Below are 26,135 nucleotides of genomic sequence, written 5' to 3' on the forward strand. Positions count from 1 at the left end.
AGGGAGAAATCGGTGGTGGGGATGGAGGATGGGAGAAGGAGAGGAGGCCTGGAGAAGCATTGATGGGGCCAGGGTTCCTAGCAGGGTCCCATTTCAGGCATCTTCAGAAAGTGCAAGAGCGTGAGCCACCTGGTCCCCCTCCAGTGCTTTCTTCCAGAGGATAGTGGACTCAGTGGACACCCGCATCCATGCCCCAAAGCTTTTTGGCTTCATTCCAAGCAGCTGGCAGGTTCATCCTTCTCCCTAGGGCCCCACAAACACCACTTCCGGCCCTCCTGCCTCTATTTGGGCTCTTCCTGCCTGGATCTCTATACCCACGCCTGCCCTTCCCTCTGCAGAGCTTTCTCCCTCCCTTCACGAGCCTTATTTCGCTCTCTCAGTCTCCATATCTATTTCTTTCCCCCTTCTTCCCTCCTCCCCTGCTTCTCTCCTCCTTGCCATCCCTCCCGAACCCCAGTAAGGGTCTCCCCGCCTTCCTCCCTCACAGGCTGCATTTCCCCCCTCCTTAGTGCTCACCCCTGCACCTCTTTCTTTGTATTCTTCTCACCCTCTCCCAGCCTCGCCAGCATCTCTCCTCCCCCGCCCGGCTTCGGCCTCCCCCTGCCTCCCCATCTTCAGCTCAGTCTCCTCCCCCTCGCTCTTCTTCCCTCCCCTCCGCCTCGCCCCACTCCTAGCCCGCATGCCAGGATTTCTCTCCTCCCTGGGGGTCTCAGTGCATCTCCTTCTCCTCTCTGCCTGCCTCCTCCCTCACCGAAGGGTTAGCGGACACCCATCATTTTCTGCTTGGGGACCCCACCACCACCCGCATCACTGCCCCTGTCTCTTCTTCACCGTATCCTCCTCTACCCACCCTCTTCTCTCTTCTCTTCTCCCTGCCCCTTTAAATCTGCCTGGCCCAGCCTCCCCCGTGATGCTGGGATGGAGCAAACATTGATTTGTGCTGGGATGGAATCGGAATTTTGATTTATTTTTCCTCTCCCAACCATAAGAAGAAAAAAATAATAAAAACACCCCCTCTTGATAGCCCCCTCCCCCTTTGCATCCAGCTCCCAGCTCTTCTTCCCTATCTCCATCCAAGGCAGATTTTTTCCCCTACACTATTCTCATCTTCCCCCACCCTTGCCACTACCTCGCCCCCCCACCCAGCCTGCTCCTCCAGCTGGGGAGAGAGGGGACTCTCTGGACTCCCCCACCTTTCCTCTCTGGGTTGGAGCAGTCTCTCCGGAAGGGGAGGGGGCTTGGCTTGTCCGGGCGAGGTGGGAGTGGAGGTATCCTGCCATGGATGCTGTGCCGGGGAGGCAGCCTGAGCCCCAGCTCACATGGTGAGTAGCCTGCCCCCTCCCTTCTGCCTGTCTGCCCGTCCCCACCCTGGCCTTTCCCCTGCAGAGCCTCCCCTGGGCCCCATCCATTGCCCCCGAAAAACCGTCTGCCCACCTTGGTCAGATCTCCCCGCTACATATTCTACCCCCACCCCCATCCCTTTGCCAGAGACACCGAAGAACAGGGGCAGAGGGGTCCTGACAGCAGCCAGGGAAACGGGTGCCCTACGATTCTGCCCAGCCCCCTCTCAGGACCCCCAGACTGCCATCCACACTGGATACTTCGGGGTTCTAGGTTGGAGAATTGGGACTTCCGCTTGGGGTTGGGGCCCCAAGTCCTGGGAGGGGCCCGCTCCACAAAGACAGAAGTGGGGGAAGCCCCCATTCCCCCAAAGCTTGGGAGCTGCTGGAAGATGCTGTCGAAGGAGGGGGGTGGATTGGGGGGCGGCGCTGATGCCCCAGAGCCACCGGGCCAGGGAGCGGCGGGCAAAGAGGAGGGGCCTCTCTCGCCACTTGCCCCCCTCCCTCTTTCTCCGCAGCCACTCAGGATGAGGGTCCGGCCCTGCCTGCCCTCGCTGGGGCCCCCCCGCCCGGCCCCGGTCTAACTGCCCCCGCCCCCAGGCCTCGCCCGGCTCCAAGGCCCCCAGCCGGCTCTCCAGCCCCAGGATGCGCTGAGCCGCCGGGGGGCTGAGGCCGCGCCAACTACATGCATGTCCCCCGGGGGCAAGTTCGACTTTGACGACGGGGGCTGCTACGTGGGGGGCTGGGAGGCGGGGCGGGCACATGGCTACGGCGTGTGCACCGGCCCCGGCGCCCAGGGCGAGTACAGCGGCTGCTGGGCACACGGCTTCGAGTCACTGGGCGTCTTCACGGGACCCGGCGGACACAGCTACCAGGGCCACTGGCAGCAGGGCAAGCGCGAAGGGCTGGGCGTGGAGCGCAAGAGCCGCTGGACGTACCGCGGCGAGTGGCTGGGCGGGCTGAAGGGGCGCAGCGGCGTGTGGGAAAGCGTGTCCGGCCTGCGCTACGCCGGGCTCTGGAAGGACGGTTTCCAGGACGGCTACGGCACCGAGACCTACTCCGACGGAGGTGCGGGGCCCAGCCCACTAGTGTGTCTGCTCGTCCGCGTGCGCCTTCCCCAGCCTTGCGCCTTCGCCCGTCATTTGCGCCCCTGCGCCCATCCATCTGTCCCCCCACCATTCCCCATCGATGTGACCCCCAGCCCCCAATTTCTGCTCTCTCCCACCATGATTATGCTTTCTTCAGTTGTCTGTCTCCTGCTCGCTTCTCCCTCACCCCTTCCCTGTCTGCCTGTCCTCACACCTCCCTCTCTACCTGCCTGTCCCCAACACCTCTGCTCTCCGTCGAGTGCCCCTCAGAGTCCTGTTTGCCTATCTAAACGCCCCCACCAGCCTGTCCTGCGCGCGCCTGCCGGGCCCTCCCCGTTTCCCCTGTCTACCCGCACTGCCAAACTCGACGTAGGGCTCCTGCTACCTGCCCGTCTTCACTCTGCTCTGCCACACTTTCTGGCCCAGCCTGGCCTGTCCCCGGCTCCCAGTGCCCTTCCCCGACCTCCACACTAACTGCCTCCACCTCTCCCGACTGACGCTTGGGCTTCCACGGGCGCTTGGGACCTGGGGCGCAAGGAGCCCAGCGGCACGTCCTGACTCTTTCTCCCACCCCTCCGCCGCCCGCAGGCACCTACCAGGGCCAGTGGCAGGCCGGGAAGCGCCACGGCTACGGGGTGCGACAGAGTGTGCCCTACCATCAGGCAGCGCTGCTGCGCTCACCCCGCCGCACCTCCCTGGATTCCGGCCACAGCGACCCCCCGACGCCACCCCCGCCCCTGCCCTTGCCGGGCGACGAGGGAGGCAGCCCCGCCTCGGGCTCCCGGGGCGGCTTCGTGCTGGCCGGGCCCGGGGACGCCGACGGCGCGTCCTCCCGAAAGCGCACTCCGGCGGCCGGCGGATTCTTTCGCCGCTCGCTGCTGCTCAGCGGGCTCCGAGCTGGCGGACGTCGCAGCTCCCTGGGCAGCAAGCGAGGCTCCCTGCGCAGCGAGGTGAGCAGCGAGGTGGGCAGCACCGGACCGCCCGGCTCGGAGGCCAGCGGGCCCCCGGCCGCAGCGCCGCCCGCCCTCATCGAGGGCTCGGCCACAGAGGTGTACGCGGGCGAGTGGCGCGCAGATCGGCGCAGCGGCTTCGGCGTCAGCCAGCGCTCCAACGGGCTGCGCTACGAGGGCGAGTGGCTGGGCAACCGGCGGCACGGCTACGGGCGCACCACCCGCCCCGACGGCTCCCGCGAGGAGGGCAAGTACAAGCGCAACCGGCTGGTGCACGGCGGGCGCGTCCGCAGCCTCCTGCCTCTGGCCCTTCGTCGGGGCAAAGTTAAGGAGAAGGTGGACAGGGCTGTCGAGGGCGCCCGTCGAGCCGTGAGTGCTGCCCGTCAGCGCCAGGAGATTGCCGCTGCCAGGTGGGCGTCCAGTTCAGAGGCCAAAGCTGGGCTAAGAAGAGGGGGTGCCCTGGGGACCAGGAAGGGGGGTGTGCCTAAGGGAGGGCCAAGGCCCAAGGCCTAGGGCTTGCTATTGCAAGCCTAAGGCCAGGCAGTTGTAGCCCTGGGCATTCTTGGTGTTTATATCCGAGGCTACAGGTGGATGTGGGTGTAACTCTGGGTAGCTGGGTATTTGAGGGAGATGGTGTAAGACTGTAAATGTGTCTCGGTGTCTTTTGTGTGGAGATGTATGTCTATGGAATCCATTGTTGTGTGTGGGAGTAGCAAGGAACCTGTTTTGTGCAGGCCCAGAAATCTCTTGGAACTCAAAACATGTCCCTAGTCTTCCTCCTCTTGCAGCTGATCCAGCCTCCAGGCCTCAGGCTGGGAGCATCAGCCCTGGGTGAAATAGGGACTGTCCCTTCCTAACCACGTCCCAGCCTGACACCATTTCAGCCTTGGGCCTTTGGGAAGTCTAATTTATACAGCTGACCTATCCACCTGAAAAGATTGTCTCTCCCAGTTTTGCCCCCTCTGCCTTCTTTTACCCAACTGATAGGAGGTTTGAGGGGACGAGGCTTCCCTGTAAATGAAACTTTTCTGTAAATCAAATCACATTTCCTTGCATCAGGAACCTTGCTATCTAAAGCAGTGCTGTCTAACAGGAATATTATATAAGCCAAATAGGTAGTTTTAAATCTCCTAGTAACCACATTAAAAAACAAAAAGAAGCCAGACATTGTGGCACACACCCGCAGACCCAGCTACTTGAGAGGTAGGAAGATCACTTGAGCCCATCAAGACCAGCCTGGGCAACATAGCAAGATCCTGTCTCTGAAAAATAAAAAACCAAACAAACAAAGGAATAGAAAATAAAAAAAAGCAGGTGAGATGAATTTTAATATTTTTATTTAAACCAATATATCCAAATATTATCATTTCAACTGGTAACCAGTATAAAACTATTAAGATATTTTACAAATTCCTTTTGAACTAAGTCTTTGAAACCTGCAGCTCCCTGGGCAGCAAGCAAGGCTCCCTGTGCAGCGAGGTGAGCAGCAAGGTGGGCAGCATGGGACTGCCCCTTAAATTTTACACTTAAATCATATCATTTCCATTTAGACTAGACACGTTTCAAATGCTTAATAGCCACATATGGTTTGTAACTACTGAATTAAATAGCACAGATCTGAAAGAAGGCTGGGCACGGTGGCTCACGTCTGTAATCCCAGCACTTTGGGAGGCCAAGGTGGGCGGATTACCTGAGGTCAGGAGTTCGAGACCAGCCTGGCCAACATGGCGAAACCCTGTCTACTAAAAATACAAAAATTAGCTCGGTGTGGTGGTAGGTTCCTGTAATCCCAGCTACTCGGGAGGCTGAGGCAGGAGAATCACTTGAACCCGGGCGGCAGAGGTTGCAGTGCGCCGAGATCACGCCACTGCACTCTAGCCTGGGCGACAAAAGCAAAAGCCAGTCTAAAAAAAAAAAAAAAAAGTCTAAAAGAAGCCAAAAATCCACTTGTAATGAGATTCATAGGCCCTTTATTTATACAACTCACATATTTGAATTTTTACATATTGAGTTTTCTTTTAAAGGGGTGGGGGATTTCATTTAAATTTGAGAATTTTCAGAGATCAGAGATCAGGATATGTCCAAATATGCTTAAATGAGTTTGTATAATGGGTGACACAGTGTGTGTGAGAGAGAGAGAGAGAGAGAGAGTGTGTGTGTGTGTGTGTGTGTGTGTGTGTGTGTGTGTTAGAGAGAGAGAGAAAGAATATAAACATGCCAAATGCAGAGTAGACGTTTGAGTCAGAGAATGTGCATCTATAGATGTGTCTGGGAGTCTGGATGTTAGAGCCCAGGGACTTAAGCCAGGGAAGGGGGAGGGCAGAGCACCAGGGAACATTTTAGGCTAGATAGGGTGGAGACATGTGCAGGAAAAACTGATCTCAGTAACTAGAGGATCAGGCAGTGGGAGGAGGTTGGTTGGTCTCCCCAGCAACAAGCCTGGCAATCCCGATTGGCTGCCAGCTGCCATAGAAACAGCAGAGCCTCAGCAGCAGGTGCCTCTGCCAGGTAGCCTGAGCCTGGCCTGAGTCTGATGCCTGAGCACAGACTAAGTCTACTGTATGGGACTTGATCATCCATACTCTTCATACACAAAAACAGGCCTCATCAGTGCACCACTTTCAGGCCACCAAAATAACTCAATACAACCCAAGACCATGATCCTCACGCTCACGGCTCAACAGGTGCCCTTGACAGCCCTGTCCACCTTCTCCTTGACTTTGCCCCACTGAAGGGCCAGAGGCAGGAGACTGCACATGTGCCCACTGTGCACCCTGAGTCCAGCTCAGGACAGGGCTAGTTATATACAGGACAGGACAGGGCTGGTTATATACAGTCTGAAAGTCCTAAGACAGAAGAACCACGTTATCTGAGATCCCTCCAAACAGGCTCCAAAGATCTTTGACCCACCAGGTTTGAGGAGAAGGGGCTAATCATAGCTCCCAAAGAACATAAAGAAGAGGCTATGGACTAAGAATATGCACAGTAGATATCACCATCCTCTTCCCCACCCCCATACCAGACTGCCTTCCTAAGCCAGAGAGAACAGGCCTGTGACCAGAGGAAGTCATGGGGTGTGATCAATTCAAGCCCGTGGCAAGCTCGTCTGCCTGCCTTTTTCTCAGCTCTTTTGTGTCCCACCCTCAGAATTACAGAACTCATTTAAGGATGACAAGGCATCTATGATTAACAGCAGAGGGTGAAAGGGAAGAGAAAACTGGGGAAGCATCTGACATCAGAGGGAGAACTGAGAAACAACAGTGGGGAAGGACTGATCAGACTCCCAGGCTGCCTGCACCTAAGGAGCAGGGAAGGTGGGAGGGGGTTGTGGAAGGGAGACTAAGGGTTTAGCCAGAAGTGTAGTTGCAATGGTGAGAAAGCATATTGCACATTAGTAGGGAGAGGGGATGGGATCATTACTGAAAGGGGAGATCCACTCTTATTCCAGTTCCAGAGCTCAGAAAAGCATGACGGGGGGCAGTGGAGTGGTAGCAGTGACGAGGGGAAGAACAATATGATAACAGAAGAGGCTGAAGGAATGCAAGATAGGAAATTCTCATGCCAGGAAATCTGCACTGGTAGAGGTAGGATTAATAATAAGGAGAAGTGACGGTAGAAAGAGAAAGGGAGGCAGAGACTGTTAACATAAGGGAGACGGTGGCTCTGAACAAGGGGGCGGGGCAGGGGCAAAGCTGCTTGGAGGGGAGGATCGAAGTACAGGACCCTGCACTGGACCCCACAGAGAGGCCTGTGACTCCAGGGGGGTGAGAGGGGTTAGTAACAACAGGTGGTGCTGACTGCAAAGAAGGTGGAGGTATAGCTCATAAGCACCAAGCAGGACTGCAGGGGATGTGCTAAAAGAGTGAGGTCTCAACTGTCACTGGGAAGGGGGCAGGATAGGAATGGAATTACACAGTTCCAGGAGGGCCTGGCCCTTGCAACTGGAAGAAGTGTTACTACAGGATGTAGCAGTAGAAGGGTGTGAGAGGAGCAGGAGGGTGTGATGATGGCAAACGCAGCCCAGGTCAGGGGGAGGAAACCAAACGGGAGCTGCCCTGGCCTGCCAGGAAGGGAAGCCGCTGGCAGAGTGTGGCAAAGGGTGAAGACTCCAGAGGAGAGGAGGATGTGATGTAGAGGGGTCAGGGGCTAGGGGGCTGGAGCATCTGAGCAGGGGCTAATTTAAAGTGGGGGAAGTTCTGCTAAATCCTTGTCTCTGGACCCGACAGGGCAGCAGACGCCCTCCTAAAGGCAGTGGCAGCCAGCAGTGTCGCTGAGAAAGCCGTGGAGGCAGCTCGAATGGCCAAACTGATAGCCCAGGACCTGCAGCCCATGCTAGAGGCCCCAGGTGAGGCATGGACAGCTGGGGGGAGGGCAGTGAGGCCCCTAGGGAGCTAGAGAGGCTCAGGTGTAGGGAAACAGATGAGAAGCCCTGCAAGGGAACTGGGGATGGGAAAAAACAAGGAATGAGGGTGCAAGGAACACAAGGTGGGGGCCAGACCTGGTAGTCTGGGGAGTGGGACTTGGGAATGTATGCAGTAGGATAATGGGGGGTTTGGGGTCTGGCGGTGAGAGGCTATGAGCCTGGGAATTCCGAAGTCCTGGGAAGTGCCCAGTCAAATAAAGCTGCAGCCACTCCAGCCCAAGGCCAGTTAGGCCCCTCTGATTCTCAGCTATCCCTACCCAGGCCGCAGACCCAGGCAGGACTCAGAAGGTTCCGACACGGAGCCCCTGGATGAGGACAGCCCTGGGGTGTATGAGAATGGACTGACCCCCTCAGAGGGATCCCCTGAACTGCCCAGCAGTCCTGCCTCCTCCCGCCAACCCTGGCGACCCCCTGCCTGCCGGAGCCCACTGCCTCCTGGAGGGGACCAGGGTCCCTTCTCCTGCCCCAAAGCTTGGCCTGAGGAGTGGGGGGGGCCAGGTGTGCAGGCAGAGGAACTAGCTGGCTATGAGGCTGAGGATGAGGCTGGGATGCAAGGGCCAGGGCCCAGAGACGGTTCCCCACTCCTCGGAGGCTGCAGCGACAGTTCAGGAAGTCTTCGAGAGGAGGAGGGGGAGGATGAAGAGCCCCTGCCCCCGCTGAGGGCGCCAGCAGGCACGGAGCCTGAGCCCATCGCCATGCTCGTCCTGAGGGGCTCGTCCTCGAGGGGTCCTGATGCTGGGTGCCTGACAGAAGAGCTCGGGGAGCCCGCTGCAACTGAGAGGCCTGCCCAGCCGGTGAGATCCTCTGTCCCTGCTGTGTGCCCTCTTCTCCCAAAGCCTTGCCTCCCACCCTTTCCAGAATTGTCTGATCACCGGGGAGCTTTTTATCTCACTCGGCTTCCTCTGCCTGGCCAGTCTTGGACCACATCCCACCTCAAAAAAATAGAGGGTGTTCGAGCTGGAAGGAAACTTACACACCTGCAAGCCCAACTCCCTCATTTGACAGATGGGGGAACTGAGGCCCAGAGCACTTAAAGTAACTTGCCCAGGCTGGGCGCGGTGGCTCACGCCTGTAATCCCAGCACTTTGGGAGGCCGAGGTGGACGGATCACAAGGTCAGGAGATCGAGAACATCCTGGCTAACAGTGAAACCCCATCTCTACTAAAAATACAAAAAATTAGCCGGGCTTGGTGGCTGGCGCCTGTAGTCCCAGCTGCTTGGGAGGCTGAGGCAGGAGAATGGCGTGAACCGGGGAGGTGGAGCCTGCAGTGAGCCGAGATCGTGCCACTGCACTCTAGCATGGGGGACAGAGCGACACTCTATCTCAAAAAAAAAAAAAGTAACTTGCCCAGGGTTATAAACTAATAATTAATGGGACAGCCAGAACATTTTTCCCCTGTTCTCCTTCCATATCATTTCCAGCTCTCAGTTTCCTACTCCACCCCCACCCCCACCTCCACACTTTCTCTCTTTGGTGCCCAGAAATAAAAAAGGAAAAGATTGTTCCCTCCCTACCCTGACTCTCCCTCCCTCTCCTGGGAAGAAGTTGAAATAGAGAAGAAGGCAGAAAACCGGGAGAGGCGGAGTTTCCCCAGAACCCTCTACTCTGATTGGACTCTAGGCCTTCTGTTTCCTAGCAACCACATCCTCACCCCTTCATCCCTCTGCCTTACTGCAGTACTGGCTGCTGCTGCCAATGTCTGCTACTAAGGCCAGGCACCTCCTGCCTGGGACACATGATATGTTGATGGGAGGGGACTAGAGGGAGGTGGTGGAAGGGCTGTCCCTGTATTGAAGGTGTCAGAGGAAAGGTGGGGCCCTGCTTGGGAGAAGAGGGGGTTTTGCAATCCAAAACAAATGGCAATCCCCCTGCTCCAGGCTGTGCAGGGATGTGCCTGAGACCCTTCAGCTCTGCCACCTCAGCCAGGGCAGGAAGGTGGGCCCTGTCCTCGGGGACTGAGTCTGCTTCCCCCTCTGTCTCTCTAGGGAGCTGCCAACCCCCTGGTGGTGGGAGCCGTGGCCCTCCTGGACCTCAGCCTGGCGTTCCTGTTCTCCCAGCTCCTCACCTGAGGCTACTTCCTGGCCTGGTTCTGGCTTTGGTTGCGTGCCTCTTCACCCCTTTGACCTGCCTTTTTTCTCTTCTCCTCTTCTTGGCTGTGTTTTCTCCTATCTTTCTTTCTCTTCTTCCTTTCTTTTCTGTGCTCCTTTGTTTTTTTCTCTCGCTTTTTCTTTCCCTGTCTTCTTTCAGATTATCTCATTTCTTCTGGATCTGTCTCTGTATTCCTCACTCCCTTCACCATCCCAACCCCTTCTTTCTCTAGATTGTTTACATATGAAGGGCTTTTCTCTCTCAGAGTTGCTGTCTTCTCTGAGACACACAAATCTAAGTCAGACCATTGCCCCACGCCCTCCCACCTTTTCTTTAGACCTCAACTTCGCTGCGGGTGGGGGTTTGGTGTCCTAAGGAGACTCCTGGAAGCTGAATGGAGAGGAGGAAGAAAATGAAGAAGGAGTGATTGAATGTCGGGCAAGGCACTGGCTGAGCTGCTGTGGCTCCCTAGCCTGAGGGGCCTGCTGTCCCTCTGAGGCCTAGTGAAAAAGCTGCAGGAGGTGCATCCTCCACCTCTAATCTTGGAGGCTATTATCTAACCTCCAAGCACTGAGCTGGGTTACTGCCCAATTCCATCCTTCCCTGAGGGAGAGAAGGGAAGTGAAAAGTAGAATAACTCCCTAGCATTTCCCTCTTTTTCTCCTCATCGGCCAGCCCCTCCTCCAGCCCCCTCTGGTGGCATGTCATGCCAAGAGCAACGTGTAAAGGAACAGAGAATATCCAATGCAGTCAAGTCCACCCCGCCCAGACTGTGCCACTGACTTCTCCCACCTTTCTGTCTCCCCCATAATAGTTTATTTGGTTGGTCTGGACTCACTTGTGGCCTTTGATTAAATTCCTAAGGGGCCTGAAGAAGACATTTCTACTGCAGAGGGTTAGAGGCACTTGAGCAAGGCCCCCACGCCCCAACTCTGGGAGTTGTGGTGGGAGGAGGCACTTCTGGGCGATAGGACCAGACAAGATAACAGGAGCTCACAAGGAAGCAGAAGCTGTGACAAGTTTAGTAGTCTCAAAATGGGTTATATCCCTTCCCCCTTCACATCAGAATCTTGTGAAATGGGAAAACAACAGAAGGAGGGGATCAAAGATAGCTGATCTCACATGCTTCCCAGGCAGGGCAGAGGTGGGAGTCAAACCCGGGTGACAGGTGGGTGGAGAGCCCTGTTTGAGGTTGTGGCTGATCCCTCTCTGGTATTAGCTTTTCCCCTGGGAGCAGGAAGCCCTAGGAAGAGGGGACTGTAGGGTCCCCAGGGGATCTATCCTCCCTCCCCTGCATGAGGCAGAGGCAAGCTGCCTGCCAACCCCCTCCCTCAAGGAATGGCCTTGCCCGGGAATGCCCACCACACATACCCTCTTCTTTTTTTCTAGTCAAACTCTTGTTTATTCCTTGGCTTGCCTCCCTCCTTCCTCCCCTCTCAACCTTTACTTCTGATTTCTATTTCATGGAATTTGGGATTGAAGTTAAACTACAACAGTGCCGCCAACACCAAGTCTTGCAGGAAAAAAATACAAAGAAATTTAACAAAAAAAATATATTAATAAAAAAGTTCAAAAAAGGGGGGGGATTGTCATCTCCTTTGGGGTGCGATGGCTTCAAATCCAAACTGAGGCTCTCCGGGTGGTAAGGATGTGCGAGGAGGCCTCTTGAAGAACTCCAGGCCTATCATGCTGTCTCTCCGCTAAAGCCTGAGGCCCGAGGTCAGAGGATTCAGGAAGGCTCTGCAGTCGGCCCAGGAGGGCGGGGTCCCGTGGTGGAGGCGGGGAGAGGGAAGGACCGCACGGAGCACCAACCCCTGCTCGGCCCCGTACCAGGAAGCGCTGGGGGGCAGAGGAGCGGAGTTGAGGCAGAAGCCAGGTGAGGCTGGAGTCCTGGGGTAGGCAGGCTGTGGCTGCCGCTGCCTGAGACGGAAATCGGGGGAGGAAGCTCGCGGAAGAAACAGCAGAGGGTCGTGGAAAGAAAGTAATGGCTGAGCTAGGGATAGGGTACCAGGTAGGGGGAGGAAACGGGAGAGAGAAATAGGTGGGGCTACGGCGCATGCTCAATAGGAAGGGGCGCCGGTGGGGTGCGGACGCATGCGTAGTGGGCTTCTCGGGCGGTGGGGTGGGCGCGGAATTTGGAGACCCACTTCGGGAAAGGTAAAATGCGGGCGCAATTTTACGGTACCTGTGGGACCCAGGCTCTTAGGGTCTTGACACAGGACGGGCCTGGGCCGAAAGCCCAGGCACGCCCGGCCAGAGAGTGTTTCTCCACTCCCGGACTCTGCCAGTCAGGATGGTGGTGACTTCGCTGAAGCTTCAGGACCTCATCGAAGAGATTCGCGGGGCCAAGACTCAGGCCCAGGAGCGGGAGGTGATACAAAAGGAGTGTGCCCACATCCGGGCCTCCTTCCGCGACGGGGACCCGGTGCACAGGCACCGGCAGCTGGCCAAACTTCTCTACGTCCACATGTTGGGCTACCCCGCCCACTTTGGACAGGTACTAGCCAGGAATACCTCCCTCCTGAGCTTGATGAAGGCTAGTGGGGCAGAGTCCCAGACTCTCTCACCTGTTTATTCCCTGGTTTTTTAAATTCTACAATTTTAGAGTCTTCACAGCCTGCACTGCAAACCTCTTTCCCCATTGCTACCCCTACTGGTCATCAGCTGGCCTGAACCCTTCATTCTGTGGCCAGCCTCCTTTAGGGCAAGCACCTCCTCCTCTCCGCTCCCGTCCTCGTCAACTCCTAGTTCCTCCTACCCACTAACGCCTGAATTTCCTAAGCTTCTCCTCTTGTTGAAGGGAGAGTGATGAGATATGATGCCCCACAGGTTAATCTGGTTTTAAAGAAGAAGGTGGAACAGGGATGTGAGTGTCCATGGTTTCACGCCTGCCTCTTCTTGGTCTGTCCCCTTCACTATAGATGGAGTGCCTGAAACTGATCGCCTCCTCCAGATTCACAGACAAGAGGGTGGGCTACCTGGGGGCCATGCTTCTATTGGATGAGAGGCACGATGCCCACCTGCTCATTACCAACAGCATCAAGAAGTGAGAGGGTTCTGGCAATCACTTGGAATCAGGGAGATGGGAGAGTAGGGACCTTGGAAATCCCAGGGGACTGCCTGTTGTGGGTATTGAAAAGGACTGATTTTCTCAGAGGTTTGACTGACCGTCCTCCCAAACCCTGCAGTGACCTGAGCCAGGGGATTCAGCCAGTACAAGGCCTGGCCTTGTGCACTTTGAGCACCATAGGCTCTGCTGAGATGTGCCGAGACCTGGCCCCAGAAGTGGAGAAACTGCTCCTGCAACCCAGTCCCTACGTGCGCAAGAAGGTGAGATGGTGGGACTCCTGGCACTTGCTCCTGCACACTGCCTGCTGCGTGCCATATAGCAGTAGATGCAGGGGTCCACCCTCTCTGACCCCTGTCTGAGGCCCCTGACCTCTGCAGGCTATTCTGACTGCAGTGCACATGATCCGGAAGGTGCCTGAACTCTCCAGTGTCTTCCTCCCACCCTGTGCCAAACTGGTTCATGAGCGTCACCATGGTAAGGCTGTGGGGCTCCCCATCCTTTGCTTCAGGTCTAGGGACAGAAGAATTGAAAATCGGGTGGGAACCCCAGCTAATAGGAGAAGAGTAGTGCACACACACAGGCACACACGCAATAGACTCTCTTGCCCCTGGCCCCCACCATTCACTTCCCCGACCCTGACCCCAGGCATCCTGCTGGGCACCATCACGCTGATCACGGAGCTCTGCGAACGAAGCCCTGCAGCCCTCAGGCACTTCCGAAAGGTGGGCTGGTGAAGGAGCAGGCCCTGGGCCTGGAAGAGAGGGTCAGTGGGGAAGGAATGGGGCTTTAGCTGGAGAGGATTAGAACGAATGCCCAAAGTTGTGCCTTCCCTCCAGGTGGTACCCCAGCTGGTACAGATCCTCCGGACTCTGGTGACAACGGGATACTCCACAGAACACAGCATATCTGGAGTCAGCGACCCCTTCCTGCAGGTGGGGTGACCTTTCACTGCTGTATCCCTGGATCAGAGAGGGCATAGCAGTAAGACCATGACCAGTGGTTTCCTCCCAGAGAACACTGGTTCTCTCAGTGTCCTGGGCAGCAGAGTAGCAGGCACAGGATTGCCCAGGCCATCCCAGGACCTGTGAGGGGAGAGGGAATGCCTAAAAGTCAGGAAAATACAGTTTGGTAACAATTTTTTTTTTAAGCCTGTCCTAAACTCTCCTGGCCTCACACACCTCTGTTCCCCTCCCAGGACCAAGGGACCTGTGGAGGTGAGGAGGTGGGGGAAGGCTCTAAGGAGCCAGCCAGACCCTCACAGTGCTCTCCTCCATGTTGGAGTTTTCTCCTCAGCCCTGTGACTCCTTATCCTATGAACCCCTACAACTTTCCATTTTCAACCCAACCTCAGGTCCAGATACTTCGTCTGCTTCGGATCCTGGGCCGGAACCACGAGGAGAGCAGTGAGACCATGAATGACTTGCTGGCCCAGGTGGGGGCTGGGAGGACGGCACTGGTTAGCTGTGTTGCTTGGAGACCCCACCAGCCCTGGGTGCCCCTCACATGACTCCTCACTGTGCAGTGGCCATATAATTGCCTCTCCATCTCCTCTAGACAGTGAACGCCATGAAGAAGGGACACAGTCTGTCTTAGTGCTATTGCCCCAGTGCCCAGGCTGGCCCTGGCACATAGTAGAGGCTCAGGGAACTTTGTTGGATGGTTGAAGGATGGACAGACGACATGTTGGAGTCCTTCAAGAATCCCGAGGATTACTTGGGCTTGTTGGCATGTGCCTGTAGTCCCAGCCACTCAGGAGGCTGAGGCAGGATGATCACCTGAGCCTGGGAGGTCAAGGCTGCAGTGAGCTGTGGGCGACAGAGTGAGACCCTGTATCAAAAAAAGGAGACCTGAGGAGGGCCTTGAGCAGATACATCTCCTCTCTCATCCACTCAGGTGGCCACTAACACAGACAGCAGCCGAAATGCCGGAAATGCGGTCCTGTTTGAGACAGTACTCACCATCATGGACATCCGCTCTGCAGCTGGCCTACGGGTATCATCCCTTATGCCTCTCCCACTATGGCCCCGCCCACCACCTCACCCATACAGGTCCTGCTTGCTGGTTTCTTCCTCCTAGCTCCATCATCTTGCACCAATGTGTTCCCACTCCTCAACGGCTGAGCAGGTTGCTCCTTTCCTGGCTGACCCCAACTTCTGCCTCTCATAGGTTCTAGCTGTCAACATTCTTGGCCGCTTCCTACTCAACAGTGACAGGAACATTAGGTAATAGTCCCAACTGTCTACCTAGGCTGTGCCACTGATCCCCTAGCCCTCTGCCCTCCTTCCTCCAGAGCCTCCTGATCCATTTCTCTCTTACCCCTATATCCAGGACAGGACGGGGAGTGAGGGCTGATGGCCATGGTATGATAGAACCTCCCCCATCCTGACCAGGTATGTAGCCCTGACATCACTGCTTCGACTGGTGCAGTCTGATCACAGTGCTGTACAGCGGCATCGGCCCACTGTTGTGGAATGTCTACAGGAAACTGATGCCTCCCTCAGCCGGTGAGCAGTGACAGAGGGGACAGGAGGGCAGGGCAGAAGTTCCCAGTGCCTTGTGGCCAAAACTCGAGCCAGCTTAGAGCAGCTGGAGTAAGGGGACTAAGAGGGACAGGTCCCTGGGGAAGCGGAGGGCCTGAGGCATGGACCAGGATGACCTGGGCTACCTGCATGGAAACCTCTTTCTCCTGCCAGGAGAGCCCTGGAACTAAGCCTGGCTCTGGTAAATAGCTCCAATGTGCGAGCCATGATACAAGAGCTGCAGGCCTTTCTGGAGTCCTGCCCTCCTGACCTACGGGCTGACTGTGCCTCAGGCATCCTGCTGGCTGCAGAGAGGTGAGGTGCCCAGGAGTCGAAGAGGGCAGAATCTGGGGAGGGTCAGTACCAGGACTGATGAGCCATATATCCCCTAGGTTTGCTCCAACCAAACGCTGGCACATAGACACCATCCTGCATGTGCTGACAACGGTGAGGCAGGGGCCAGTCAGAGAGCTGGGCAGAAGTGGTCAGGATTCACCACACTGACTTGGCCATGCCCACACCTTCCAGGCGGGCACCCATGTGCGGGATGATGCAGTGGCCAACCTGACCCAGCTGATTGGGGGGGCCCAGGAGCTACATGCCTACTCTGTGCGCCGCCTCTACAATGTCCTGGCAGAAGACATTTCCCAGGTACCATTCCCACCTACCCAGGCCTAGGGCTGCCCAGCCACTCCCTTGCCCATCCTGGGCCACCTCCTCCCTACACTAGATTCCAATTTTTCTCTCAAGGTCACAGCTACCTACATAGTGCAGAAGACCTCCGAGCACAGAGCCCTGTTTTTAAGAACATCTGGGCTTTTGTCCTGACTCTGGTACCTCCTGGTTATGTAACTACAGATGACTAACTTCCCTTATGCTCCATGTACCCTGACTGCCTCTTAGAGCTGCCTTCAGATTAAAGCTCTTGTGTTTATGAGGTTTTATTATTACCCTGAATGCTGAATGAATTAACAGATGCCAGCCAGTATCTATAGCCCCCTTTCCCATCTTAATTAAATAGGATGGGCAGAAAGCATCCACCCCTTCCACAAGGGAGGGACCCTCTCACATTTCCACCCTGTGTGGTTAGGCCAGGTAGTTCTGATGCTTGGCCACCAGAGGGCAGTGGGAGCCAGGTAACAAACTTACCTTTCCCCACCCCTCCAACCCCCCAACATCTCTGCACTGCCTAAAGGGATATTGCCAGGTCTGGAAGTGAGGAGGGGACCTCAGACACTGGCCCAGCAGTTCTTTCTTTCTCTCTCTGTTTTTTTTTTTAATAGAGATGGGGGGGTCTCACTATGTTGCCCAGGCTAGTCTTGAACTCCTGGTCTCAAGCGATCCTCCCGCCTCAGCCTCCCAATGTGCTGGGATTACAGGCGTGAGCCACCATGCCCAGCCAGCCCAGCAGTTTCTTATCCCATGTAGCAACCACTGGTGCAGGTGGCAGCCTGGTGCATTGGGGAGTATGGGGACCTTCTGCTGGCAGGGAACTGCGAGGAGATTGAGCCCCTTCAGGTGAGACCTCATTGAGGGTACACTGAGGAGGGACTCGTCAGGGGGGCAGGACTTGCACCAGGGTCACTAACTGTATCCATGTCTGAAGGTGGACGAAGAGGAAGTGCTGGCATTGCTGGAAAAGGTGCTGCAGTCCCATATGTCCCTGCCAGCCACTCGAGGATATGCCCTCACAGCCCTCATGAAGCTCAGCACTCGCCTCTGTGGGGACAACAAGTAAGAAGGGGTCCCAGCCCCTTGAGAGATGGCCTGTCACTGGGCCCACCCATTTCTGAGTTTCTTTCCAGGCATACATACCCAGCCCTCCCTACCCCCCAGCCCCTAGGTTCTTGTTTTTGAGCCAAATCTGGGTATTTCCCTGCTCCGTGGGCCTTTCCTTCCTGCCACATCCGGCAGTGGCACACTGCCATTGCCACTTACATACTACACTGGCCCAGCCGCATCCGCCAGGTGGTGTCCATCTACGGGAGCTGCTTGGACGTGGAGCTGCAGCAGCGGGCTGTGGAGTATGACACACTCTTCCGGAAATACGACCACATGAGGTGTGTCCAGCACTCTGCTGCAGCATGGGACCCAAACCCCTGCCCTCTCCCAAATGCCCTTTTCTAGGTACAAGGGCCTCATCCTCACCTGTGTTCTTCCACATCCACGGTGAGAGCTTCCCACCCACTGTTAATTGAAGCTAAGCTGGCTTCCAACCCTCCTTGTTCATCTGAAAATCAGCAACAACATGTCATTTTAGGAAATCAGAAGGGTACTTCTGAGCCACCATGTGCCCAGGGCTCCATGTTCCTAGTCCTCATCCTAGATGCCTCTTGTGAAAGGCCCAGAGACCACACAGAGGCACACTTGCATTCCATCCTCTCAGGGCTGCTATCCTGGAAAAAATGCCTCTTGTGGAGCGAGATGGCCCTCAGGCTGATGAGGAAGCAAAAGAAAGCAAAGAAGCAGCCCAGCTTTCAGAAGCAGCCCCAGTGCCCACAGAGCCCCAGGTGAGGAGGCTAGAAACTCTGGGGTAGGAAGACGGGCTGAGCTTCATACCCAGCCCTGCCCCTTCTGTCCCTTCCGCTAGGCCTCGCAGCTCCTGGATCTGCTAGATCTCCTGGATGGGGCTTCTGGGGATGTCCAGCATCCTCCCCCTCTGGACCCCGCCCCAGGAGGTGCTCTGGTACACCTGCTTGACCTTCCCTGTGCACCTCCACCCCCAGGTAAGCCTAAGCAAAGGGGAGATGTCTTAGAGAAGGTAGGTGGAAATGTACTGCTTCCCCTCCTAAGCCAAGGGCTGAGGCTCATGGACCCTGCTTCTTCCTGTGTGTCCCCCATCCCATCCCCATCTCAGGAGGTAAAAGAATGAAGTCAATCATGGTCACCTGTCTTCCCTTTGTTCCAGACTTCTTTCCCTGGCCTACAGGGCCCTGCTTCCTCCCCAACCCTTCTTATACCACTTTCCCACTACCCACTCACTGCCCCCTTCTCAGCTCCTCACACCCTCCCACCCTTGGCATTTCATGTTCTTTTTTACATGGAATGTTCTTTCCCCAGCACATCAAATGACCAGCTCATTCTCACTCTTCAGGCTTCAGCTAAAATGTCAGATGCCTTCCCCTACCACTCCTATTTGAGTCAGTTCTCCCCAGTTATTCTGGCATGACTTACTTCCTTCATAGCATCTATTATGGTCTGTAATTATCTTGCTTTTTTTTTTTTTTTTTGAGACAGAGTCTTGCTCTGTCACCCAGGTTGGAGTGCAGTGGCGCGATCTCAGCTCACTGCAACCTCCGCCTCCCAGGTTCAAGCTGTTCTCGTGTCTCAGCCTCCCAAGCAGCTGGAACTACAGGCACAAGCCACCACACCCGGCTAATTTTTTGTATTTTTAGTAGAGACAGGGATTCACCGTGTTGGCCAGGCTGGTCTCGAACTCCGGGCCTCAGGTGATCCACCCGCCTCAGCCTCCCAAAGTGCTGGGATTACAGGCATGAGCCACCATGCCCGGCCCTTTTTTATTGTTTCTCTCCCCCATTAGACAGTAAGCTCCAGCCTCATCTACATGTCTACTTTGTTATTAGCTTTTCAAGTAGTGCAGGGCCAGTAGGTGTTCACTCAATTTTTGTTGAATGGATGAACAAACATGTTCTCTCAAACCTGCACACTGAGCTGCCTCTGTCTCCCTACTCCAGCTCCCATCCCAGATCTCAAAGTGTTTGAGCGTGAGGGAGTACAGCTGAATCTGTCTTTCAGTCGACCCCCTGAAAACTCTGCTTTGCTGTTAATCACCGTCACTGCCACCAACTTCTCAGAGGGTGATGTCACCCATTTCATCTGCCAGGCTGCTGTGCCCAAGGTTTGTAAAGATCAGAGTTCAGAGGTGGCCTGGGGACTCCAGGAGAAAAGGCCACTAAGTGGAGGAGGTGGGTGGGAGACAGTGTGAGATGGGATTGAGTCATCTGGAGACCAGCACTTGGGGAGTTACAGGAAAAGGGTGTGGAGCCACTGATCGTAGAGGGGCTGCCTGAGCCCTACCGACTGCCATACTGTGCTCTGTTAAACTCCTGTGTTCAGAGTCTCCAGCTGCAGCTGCAGGCCCCCAGTGGGAACACAGTTCCAGCTCGGGGTGGCCTTCCTATCACCCAGCTCTTCAGAATCCTCAATCCTAACAAGGTGAGCTTCAGGAGTCCCCCAAGACAAGACCCAGGGATAGAAGAAGCCGTGGGTGCTAACCCTGGTCCCCGCTCTCCTATTCCTAGGCCCCCCTGCGGCTAAAGCTGCGCCTCACCTACAACCACTTTCACCAGTCGGTGCAGGAGATCTTTGAGGTGAACAACCTGCCTGTGGAATCGTGGCAGTAACTGTCTCCACTCACAGCCTGAAATTCTCCTGTGTCCCAAACCCCAGGGGGCCCCAGCAGCTTCGAACCTACACCTGAGGGCTACCAGCAGGTGGCGCTCTGGCTTTGCACTGCAAAAACTGGGGACCAGCCCCCTTCTCCCACAAATAAAGCCCAAAAAAGCCTGAGAGGGGAGGAAAGCCATATTTGGGTATATTTGAAGTGGAAAGTGTGTATGAATAACAGCAAGGGAAAAACATTCTTACATAGGAGGTATGCATCTTCCCCTGAGCCTTGAGAACCTGTCTCAACACGGAGGCTTGGAGGGGGCAGCTGTTGGTTCTTTCTAACCCTCTCCAGATCAGGGAACAAATTTGCCCCTAAACTTCCACAGGAGGCACTCTACCCTCTGGGCCAGAGCTAGGCACAGTGGCAAAATCAGATTAGAATTTCTAGAGTTCTGCCGGGCGCGGTGGCTCACGCCTGTAATCCCAGCACTTTGGGAGGCCGAGGCGAGCGGATCACGAGGTCAGGAGATCGAGACCATGGTGAAACCCCATCTCTACTAAAAATGCAAAAAAATTAGCCGGGCGTGGTGGCGGGCACCTGTAGTCCCAGCTGGTCGGGAGGCTGAGGCAGGAGAATGGCGTGAACCCAGGAGGCAGAGCTTGCAGCGAGCCGAGATTGCGCCACTGCACTCCAGCCTGGGCGACAGAGCGAGACTCTGTCTCAAAAAAAAAAAAAAAAAAGAATTTCTAGAGTTCTAACAGGGATTCCCAACCATTTCCTCAACTTGCTTCTGTTTCCCACACCCCAAGGCAGGGAAATCCGTGCTGCCTCCCCTCATCTTCTAACTCAGCTGTAAGGTGGTTTAGGAGCTGCTGGCAGAATCAATGGCATCGACCAAGGGGTGGGGGGTGGCAAGGGATTTTCCTGTGCTTAACTACTGATCACGGCTAAGTGGAAATCCTATAAACACGAGCGGAAATCAATGGAGGCTGCTTAGCGGCCAGGGGAGAGGGGCGGCCCACAGATTGCATCTGACGGATGAGGGAGAGGAAGCAGCCAGGGAGGGCTCAAGGAAGACTAGCTTAGAGAAGGGGGAAGAAACAGGCAGAGCTGGAAAGAAAGGAGTCAACTGTCAGAAGGGACACCGAGGGGAGAGGCACAGTGGGCCCAGGAGTGGACTCCGTTAGACCCAGAGTTCCCTTCCCCTTCTAGGAAGGGACACCCCTAGCCCAGGCAGTTGTCAGGATCTTCAGTCTCCTGTGGCCTCTCTCTGGAGCTGTTCACTTCTAGCAGGCGCTGATAGTCTTGAGGCCGGAAACGCTGTAGATACACGATCAGCTTGGCCGGTGCTGTCTCCTGTGCAGGCACACCTACAGGTAAAAGGACAATGAGGAGAGAAATGGACAGAGCCACAAGCACTTGGACTCTGCTCCCTGCCCACCTAGCCAGGACTCCATGGATGTTTCCAAAGCCACACTGGGGTTCTGAATGTCACCCACCCAGCTTCTGTAACACACTAGTCCACTCCCTGCCTGCCTGTGGAAGTGGGATCTAAAAGAGCAACTTCAGGCAAGAGTGGGACTAGAAGCCACACCTGAGCCTCTCCTCCAGCAAGGAGAAATGGCGAAGAGGCACCCAGGCACCAAGAAGACGAAGGATGCCTCAATGTCAGCTCATTTCAGTTATTACCCTCTCCCGCTATCAAGATTAAAGCCCTAGACCAGGCCAAAGCTCATTAGCTTAGTAATGAAACACATGCAGAGATGTACACATAGAAACCAAGAGCTATAGTAAGAAGAAGAGGGAAGCTATAGCCATGGGGTGGGATTCATATAGAATTCTCACCTCTACGTGGTGAGGTGAGAATGGAACTGCCTGTTGCCAGTGTCTGTTGTTAATGCCTAGCAGCATGCTGGGCACATAGCAAGGAACTCAGTGTATGTTTCCTGAGGGGGCTCAAACAGCACTGCAGGGCTGTAAAGCCCCATGGGATGCACCATTCCACACTAGTGTGGATTAACTGTCTACAAGGGAATTATGCTCGGGAACAAATCTGCCAAATCATGCCCCACTGTCTCACATAACTATAATGTTATTGTCCTTCACAAAAAACCAAAAGGACAAATTAAAAGGATCTAGGTAATTGTAAAACAAAAGGACAAGATTGGCTGGACTCTAGGTGTAGTGGGCAGTGCATCAGTCTCATGATCTGAAGATCCTGGGTCTGAGCCTCCCAGAGGGCAGCTTTTGTAAAAAGGCTTACTTTTTACTCCTTGTGGAGGAGTGGTGACTGAAGAAGAAAAAAAAAAAAAAAAAAAAAAAAAAAAGACTGGGGGGAGGAAGAGTCAAAGCAGGGAACTGAGAAATGAAACTGAAGGAGATCTGGCTATAGGTATGAGAACTAAATGAGGCAGGTTGGCTGGAATTAGACACATGGAAGGACTAAATCCAAATTAGCTACTGTTAAAGAGAAAACGAGATTTCACAGAACTGTAAGCAAACTTAGAAAATTGCTAAAACAATTTCCACTATAAAAATAATCCAGGCCAGGCACAGAGGCTCAAACCTGTAATCCCAGCACTTTGGAAGGCTGAGGCAGGCAAACTGCTTGAGTCCAGGAGTTCCAGACCAGCCTGGGCAACACAGCAAAACCTCGTCTCTATTAAAAAAAGTTTTTTTTTAATCCAGAGGCCCTCCCCCACTACGTGGTCCAGCGGGTGCCTCCAAAAGAGAAAAGGGGGGAGCAGGAAGAGCACAAAAGGGCCTGTCTCCCTCACCAAGCATGCTGCTGAGCCTGTGGATCTTCTCTAGGGCAGTTGGTACTTCAGCCTCCTCATGCACCAGGGCCTCTACCTCACCCACAGCGTAGCCAAAGTCGGCTGTATCCAAGTCCACCCTGAGCTGTGGCTCCTCTTCATCAGCTCCCAAGAGCACCAGCTTCCAGGCACTCCGCTTAGTCACAAAACTAGCTACTTCCTGCAGCCCCAGTGGGCCCAGCACAGCAGCCACATCTCCAGCCCCCAGGCCGTCAGCCCCCAGCACCTTACAGAGCTGGGCCACAATTGCAGGTTCCGCTGTGAGTTCCTTATACTCCGTATGGGGTCCTAAGACACCTGCTGCTCCAGGACATTTGAGCTCCCATCCACTATCCTCTCGTCGTCGCAGCCAGTGGTCAGCCTGCATGAGGCTCAGCTCAGGGGTGTCATAGTAGGTGTCTCGGAAGGTGACCCGGTGCTCCAGGGTGCCCCCCAACTCCTGCAGCCGCTCCTCTGTGCCAGGCCCTGGAAGGAACTTTCGCTCCACCTCAATCAAGCCCTGGGCCATGCTACCTGCAATTGGTTGAACAAACATTTGCTGAGTTCCCAAGGATGCAAAGCCTGCTGCTCAGCTCCTGGGACGTCAACTCAGTACAGACCCCCTCCCTGGAAGAACTTATGAGGGGCACACTGTGTCGCAACAGTCTCTAGGGCTACTGCCCTTTTCTCTCTACCTCGGTGATATTAAGGCCCCGTCGGTGATATTTTAAGGCTCTGACAGTGACAGGTCTCCAGTAAAATCCCTTCCACTGCCGCTGATGTCCTCAATCCAAAGAGACCCCTAGAAAGCACGCCGGGTAGCGGGTGTCCTTTCAACGCCCCCCTCTCTACACCTTGCCACCCCAGGAGGCTAGTGGCTCACGACCCGGGAGGACCTGCCCTTTCCTGCTACACTACCGGCCAGCGGAACCTCAGGTCTCACCTCAAAGCCCGAGAGTCTCCTCGCGGGACCCAGAGAGGGGGAAAGGGAGCCCACGCCATACACTCGCGAGGAATGCCGGGAGCAGTTCCCGATCCCGGACCTCGGCCCGACCCTCCGCGCGCCCGGCAGGTCTTGGCACCAGCCGCCATATTAGGCCCGTTGTGGCGGTGCCGAGAGCAGGCCAGGGCTCGAGACACCCGCTATGTAATGGGAGGCCAGGACCCCGGGGTGGCCAGCGGAGTGAGGCCGCCCCCTTGCACTCTGCTCCTCATCGTCGGCCCCGCACGGCTCCCGGGGGTTGGTACAGGTCTCAGGCCTGAGGCTGAGCCAGGCACCCCGAGGCGCGGATGCATGATGGGAGATGTAGTTGCAAAGGGAGACTTTGCCCTCTCGCCCCGCCCGTCGCTATGGTGACAGGAAAGCTGCACTTGGTGCCTGCGGTACCCTACCTAAAGCTGAACTGGGGCTACAAGGCGGCTGGGAGAGTCGGGTGCAAGGAGCTCAAGCCCCAGTCCCGTCTCCAACACCCCCCGCCGCACCCCAACGCAGGCAGATGGGCCTGGAATACAAGCCATTCACACTGTCCAACAGATATCTGCTATAGCAGCCAGCTAAGCGCAGGCCAGTGGCAATGGTGGCGAGGGGGGTTGGTGGGGGGAGGGAAGGGGGCGGGGGCAGCGCGTAATAAAGTCCAGTTTAGCTACTCTGGAGTTTTAGAGGGGATCTAATACCTCCTGGCATGAACGTTCAGGGTAAAAGTGAGTGAGAAACTTTCTGTCAGAGAATAAAGTGATATTTTGGCCAGTAACTAAAGATATGACGGTATTTCAACTGTTGGAGACCTAGATGGAGACAGGAATAGCCTAAGCAAAGGCCCAGAAACTGGAGAGCACCTGGGTGGTATGTAAGTAGAAGACGAGGCTAGAAATGCAGTTGAGGGAAAAGCCTTGAGTGCTTGACTGAGGAGTTTGTCAGAGTTTCCAGCGGTCCCTAAGCAGTTTTTGTCAGGCGTAGAACTACTTATGTACATTTAGAATACAGAAAGGCCAGTGCGGTTGCTCACACCTGCAATCCCAGCACTTTGGGAAGCCGAGTAGGGTGAATCACCTGAGGTCAGGAGTTCAAGACCAGCCTGGCCAACATGGAGAAACCCCCGTCTCTACTAAAAATGCAAAAATGAGCTGGGCGTGGTGGCGCGTGCCTGTGTTCCCAGCTACTCCAGAGGCTGAGGCATGAGAATTGCTTGAACCTGGGAGGCAGAGGTTGCAGTGAGCTGAGATGGCGCCACTGCACTCCAGCCTGGGCGACAGAAAGAGACTCCATCTGTCCCAAAAAAAATAAAATTCAGGAAAACATGGGGTTGGCCCTTTGAATGCTTTGGGAGACAAAATATTAATAGAGACGATTCCTTCTTACTCCCTCTGAGGACTATGGTTATCTGGAGACTCTAACTATATATGTCTGACCTTCCATGTGAGGAAGCTCCCTGAGGAACCATGGCTCTTAACTCCTGGACTCCTTCCTATGATGGGTGAGAAGTGCCATGCTCTCAATACCTGCCCTCTCACCAGTATGTTTCTGGAAACATGACCAGTGAGAGGTATTATAGGAAGAAGGACACTGGCTTAAAGACATGGCATTTTGGCCAGGTGCGTTGACTCACACTTGTAATCCTAGCACTTTGAGAGGTCGAGGCAGGAGGATCACTTGAGGCCAGGAGTTTGAGACCAGCCTGGGCAACATAGGAAGACCCTGTTTCTACAAAAAAAAAAATTGTTAATTAGCCGGGTGTGGTAGTGCATGCCTGTGGTCCCAGCTGCTCAGGAGGTTGAGGCAGGGGGATAGCTTGAGCCCAGGAGGTCAAGGGCAGTGAGCTATGATCCTGCTACTGCCTGCACTCCAGCCTCGGCAACAGAGCAAGACCCTGTGTATAAATAAATAAACAAATGGCATCTTGAACTTGGGGTAGCTTGGGTCAACCCCTGGCCCCACTCCATGTTAAGCACAGTTGGTTAGGGAGGGAAGCAACCCCATCTCCTAGGGCCTGCTTTTCATTCATCCTTTGCTTTCCAGTTTTGTTAACCTGGGATGAAGACCTAATTTTTCCTTGTGTTATAAGGTCCAATCCAGTGGGGCAAAAGCAGCAGCTTATTTGAACACAAAGAGCAGTTTCCGGAGCCAGACCTGAGGTCGACTCTCAGCTTCACTTTCTAGATGTTTGGCCTTCGGCAAGCTACTCCACTTTCCTAAGCATCTGCTTTTTTTTTTTTTTTTTTTTTTTTTTTTTGGAGACGGAGTCTCGCTCTGGTGTCTCAGCTCACTGCAACTTCTGCCTCCCGGGTTCAAGTGATTCTCCTGCCTCAGCCTCCTGAGTAGTTGGGACTACAGGCACGTGCCACCCCACCCGCCTAATTTTTGTTTGAGACGGAGTCTCGCTTTGTCGCCCAGGCTGGAGTGCGGTGGCGCCATCTCGGCTCACTGCAAGCTCCGCCTCCAGAGTTCACACCATTCTCCTGCCTCAGCCTCCCAAGTAGACAGGACTACAGGCGCCCGCCACCATGCCCAGC

General features: G+C 55.3%; 4 protein-coding genes across 23 annotated transcripts in view; 3 read left to right on the forward strand and 1 right to left on the reverse strand.

Annotated features, from left to right (window-relative positions):
- The first annotated feature begins 339 nt into the window (after positions 1 to 339).
- Positions 340 to 10,727, forward strand: JPH4 (junctophilin 4). The gene is made up of 6 exons (XM_055291774.2): positions 340 to 1,322; positions 1,859 to 2,408; positions 3,017 to 3,788; positions 7,605 to 7,723; positions 8,063 to 8,595; positions 9,788 to 10,727. The coding sequence occupies exons 2-6, from the start codon at positions 2,030 to 2,032 to the stop codon at positions 9,869 to 9,871; spliced, it is 1,887 nt and encodes a 628-aa protein (XP_055147749.1). The 5' UTR covers positions 340 to 1,322; positions 1,859 to 2,029; the 3' UTR covers positions 9,872 to 10,727.
- A 175-nt stretch (positions 10,728 to 10,902) lies between these two features.
- On the forward strand, positions 10,903 to 20,009 carry AP1G2 (adaptor related protein complex 1 subunit gamma 2). Of its 14 annotated transcripts, none has more exons than XM_063609360.1 (22): positions 10,903 to 12,047; positions 12,183 to 12,387; positions 12,812 to 12,936; positions 13,079 to 13,220; positions 13,338 to 13,434; positions 13,606 to 13,682; positions 13,797 to 13,892; positions 14,312 to 14,392; positions 14,854 to 14,952; positions 15,127 to 15,182; positions 15,351 to 15,464; positions 15,654 to 15,794; positions 15,872 to 15,926; positions 16,008 to 16,130; positions 16,908 to 16,997; positions 17,086 to 17,213; positions 17,435 to 17,539; positions 17,866 to 17,989; positions 18,070 to 18,205; positions 19,175 to 19,338; positions 19,557 to 19,655; positions 19,742 to 20,009. In XM_063609360.1, exons 1-22 carry the CDS (start codon positions 11,947 to 11,949, stop codon positions 19,841 to 19,843), a joined length of 2,460 nt encoding a protein of 819 aa, XP_063465430.1. In that variant the 5' UTR covers positions 10,903 to 11,946; the 3' UTR covers positions 19,844 to 20,009. The 14 variants fall into 14 exon arrangements, with proteins under 14 accessions (XP_063465430.1, XP_063465433.1, XP_055147743.1 ...); XM_055291768.2 differs by having other exon boundaries at positions 11,659 to 11,766; positions 12,179 to 12,387; XM_063609361.1 differs by having other exon boundaries at positions 11,677 to 11,766.
- Positions 20,010 to 20,011: 2 nt separating this feature from the next.
- THTPA (thiamine triphosphatase) overlaps positions 20,012 to 26,135 on the reverse strand; it is a 47,511-nt gene continuing 41,387 nt past the window's right edge. The window contains exons 1-3 of one of the 4 annotated variants that reach the window (XM_055291776.2): positions 23,569 to 23,933; positions 22,608 to 23,159; positions 20,012 to 21,200 (exon numbers count right to left, since the gene is read on the reverse strand). In XM_055291776.2, the coding sequence (XP_055147751.1) occupies positions 21,055 to 21,200; positions 22,608 to 23,154 (693 nt within the window). In that variant the 5' untranslated portion in view covers positions 23,155 to 23,159; positions 23,569 to 23,933 and the 3' untranslated portion in view covers positions 20,012 to 21,054. Of the gene's footprint in view, positions 21,201 to 22,607; positions 23,160 to 23,568; positions 23,934 to 26,135 lie in introns of those variants that run through there. The other 3 variants (XM_055291778.2, XM_055291779.2, XM_063609407.1) reach the window with 3 other exon arrangements.
- Positions 23,901 to 26,135, forward strand: part of ZFHX2 (zinc finger homeobox 2) — a 35,372-nt gene continuing 33,137 nt past the window's right edge. For 2 of the 4 annotated variants that reach the window (XM_055291757.2, XM_055291763.2), the window contains exon 1: positions 24,242 to 24,468. The gene's annotated coding sequence lies outside the window, so the exon portion shown is untranslated. Of the gene's footprint in view, positions 24,190 to 24,241; positions 24,473 to 26,135 lie in introns of those variants that run through there. The other 2 variants (XM_063609354.1, XM_063609351.1) reach the window with 2 other exon arrangements.

This window comes from Symphalangus syndactylus, chromosome 9 (genome assembly GCF_028878055.3).
Source record: "Symphalangus syndactylus isolate Jambi chromosome 9, NHGRI_mSymSyn1-v2.1_pri, whole genome shotgun sequence".
Lineage (NCBI taxonomy): Eukaryota > Metazoa > Chordata > Mammalia > Primates > Hylobatidae > Symphalangus > Symphalangus syndactylus.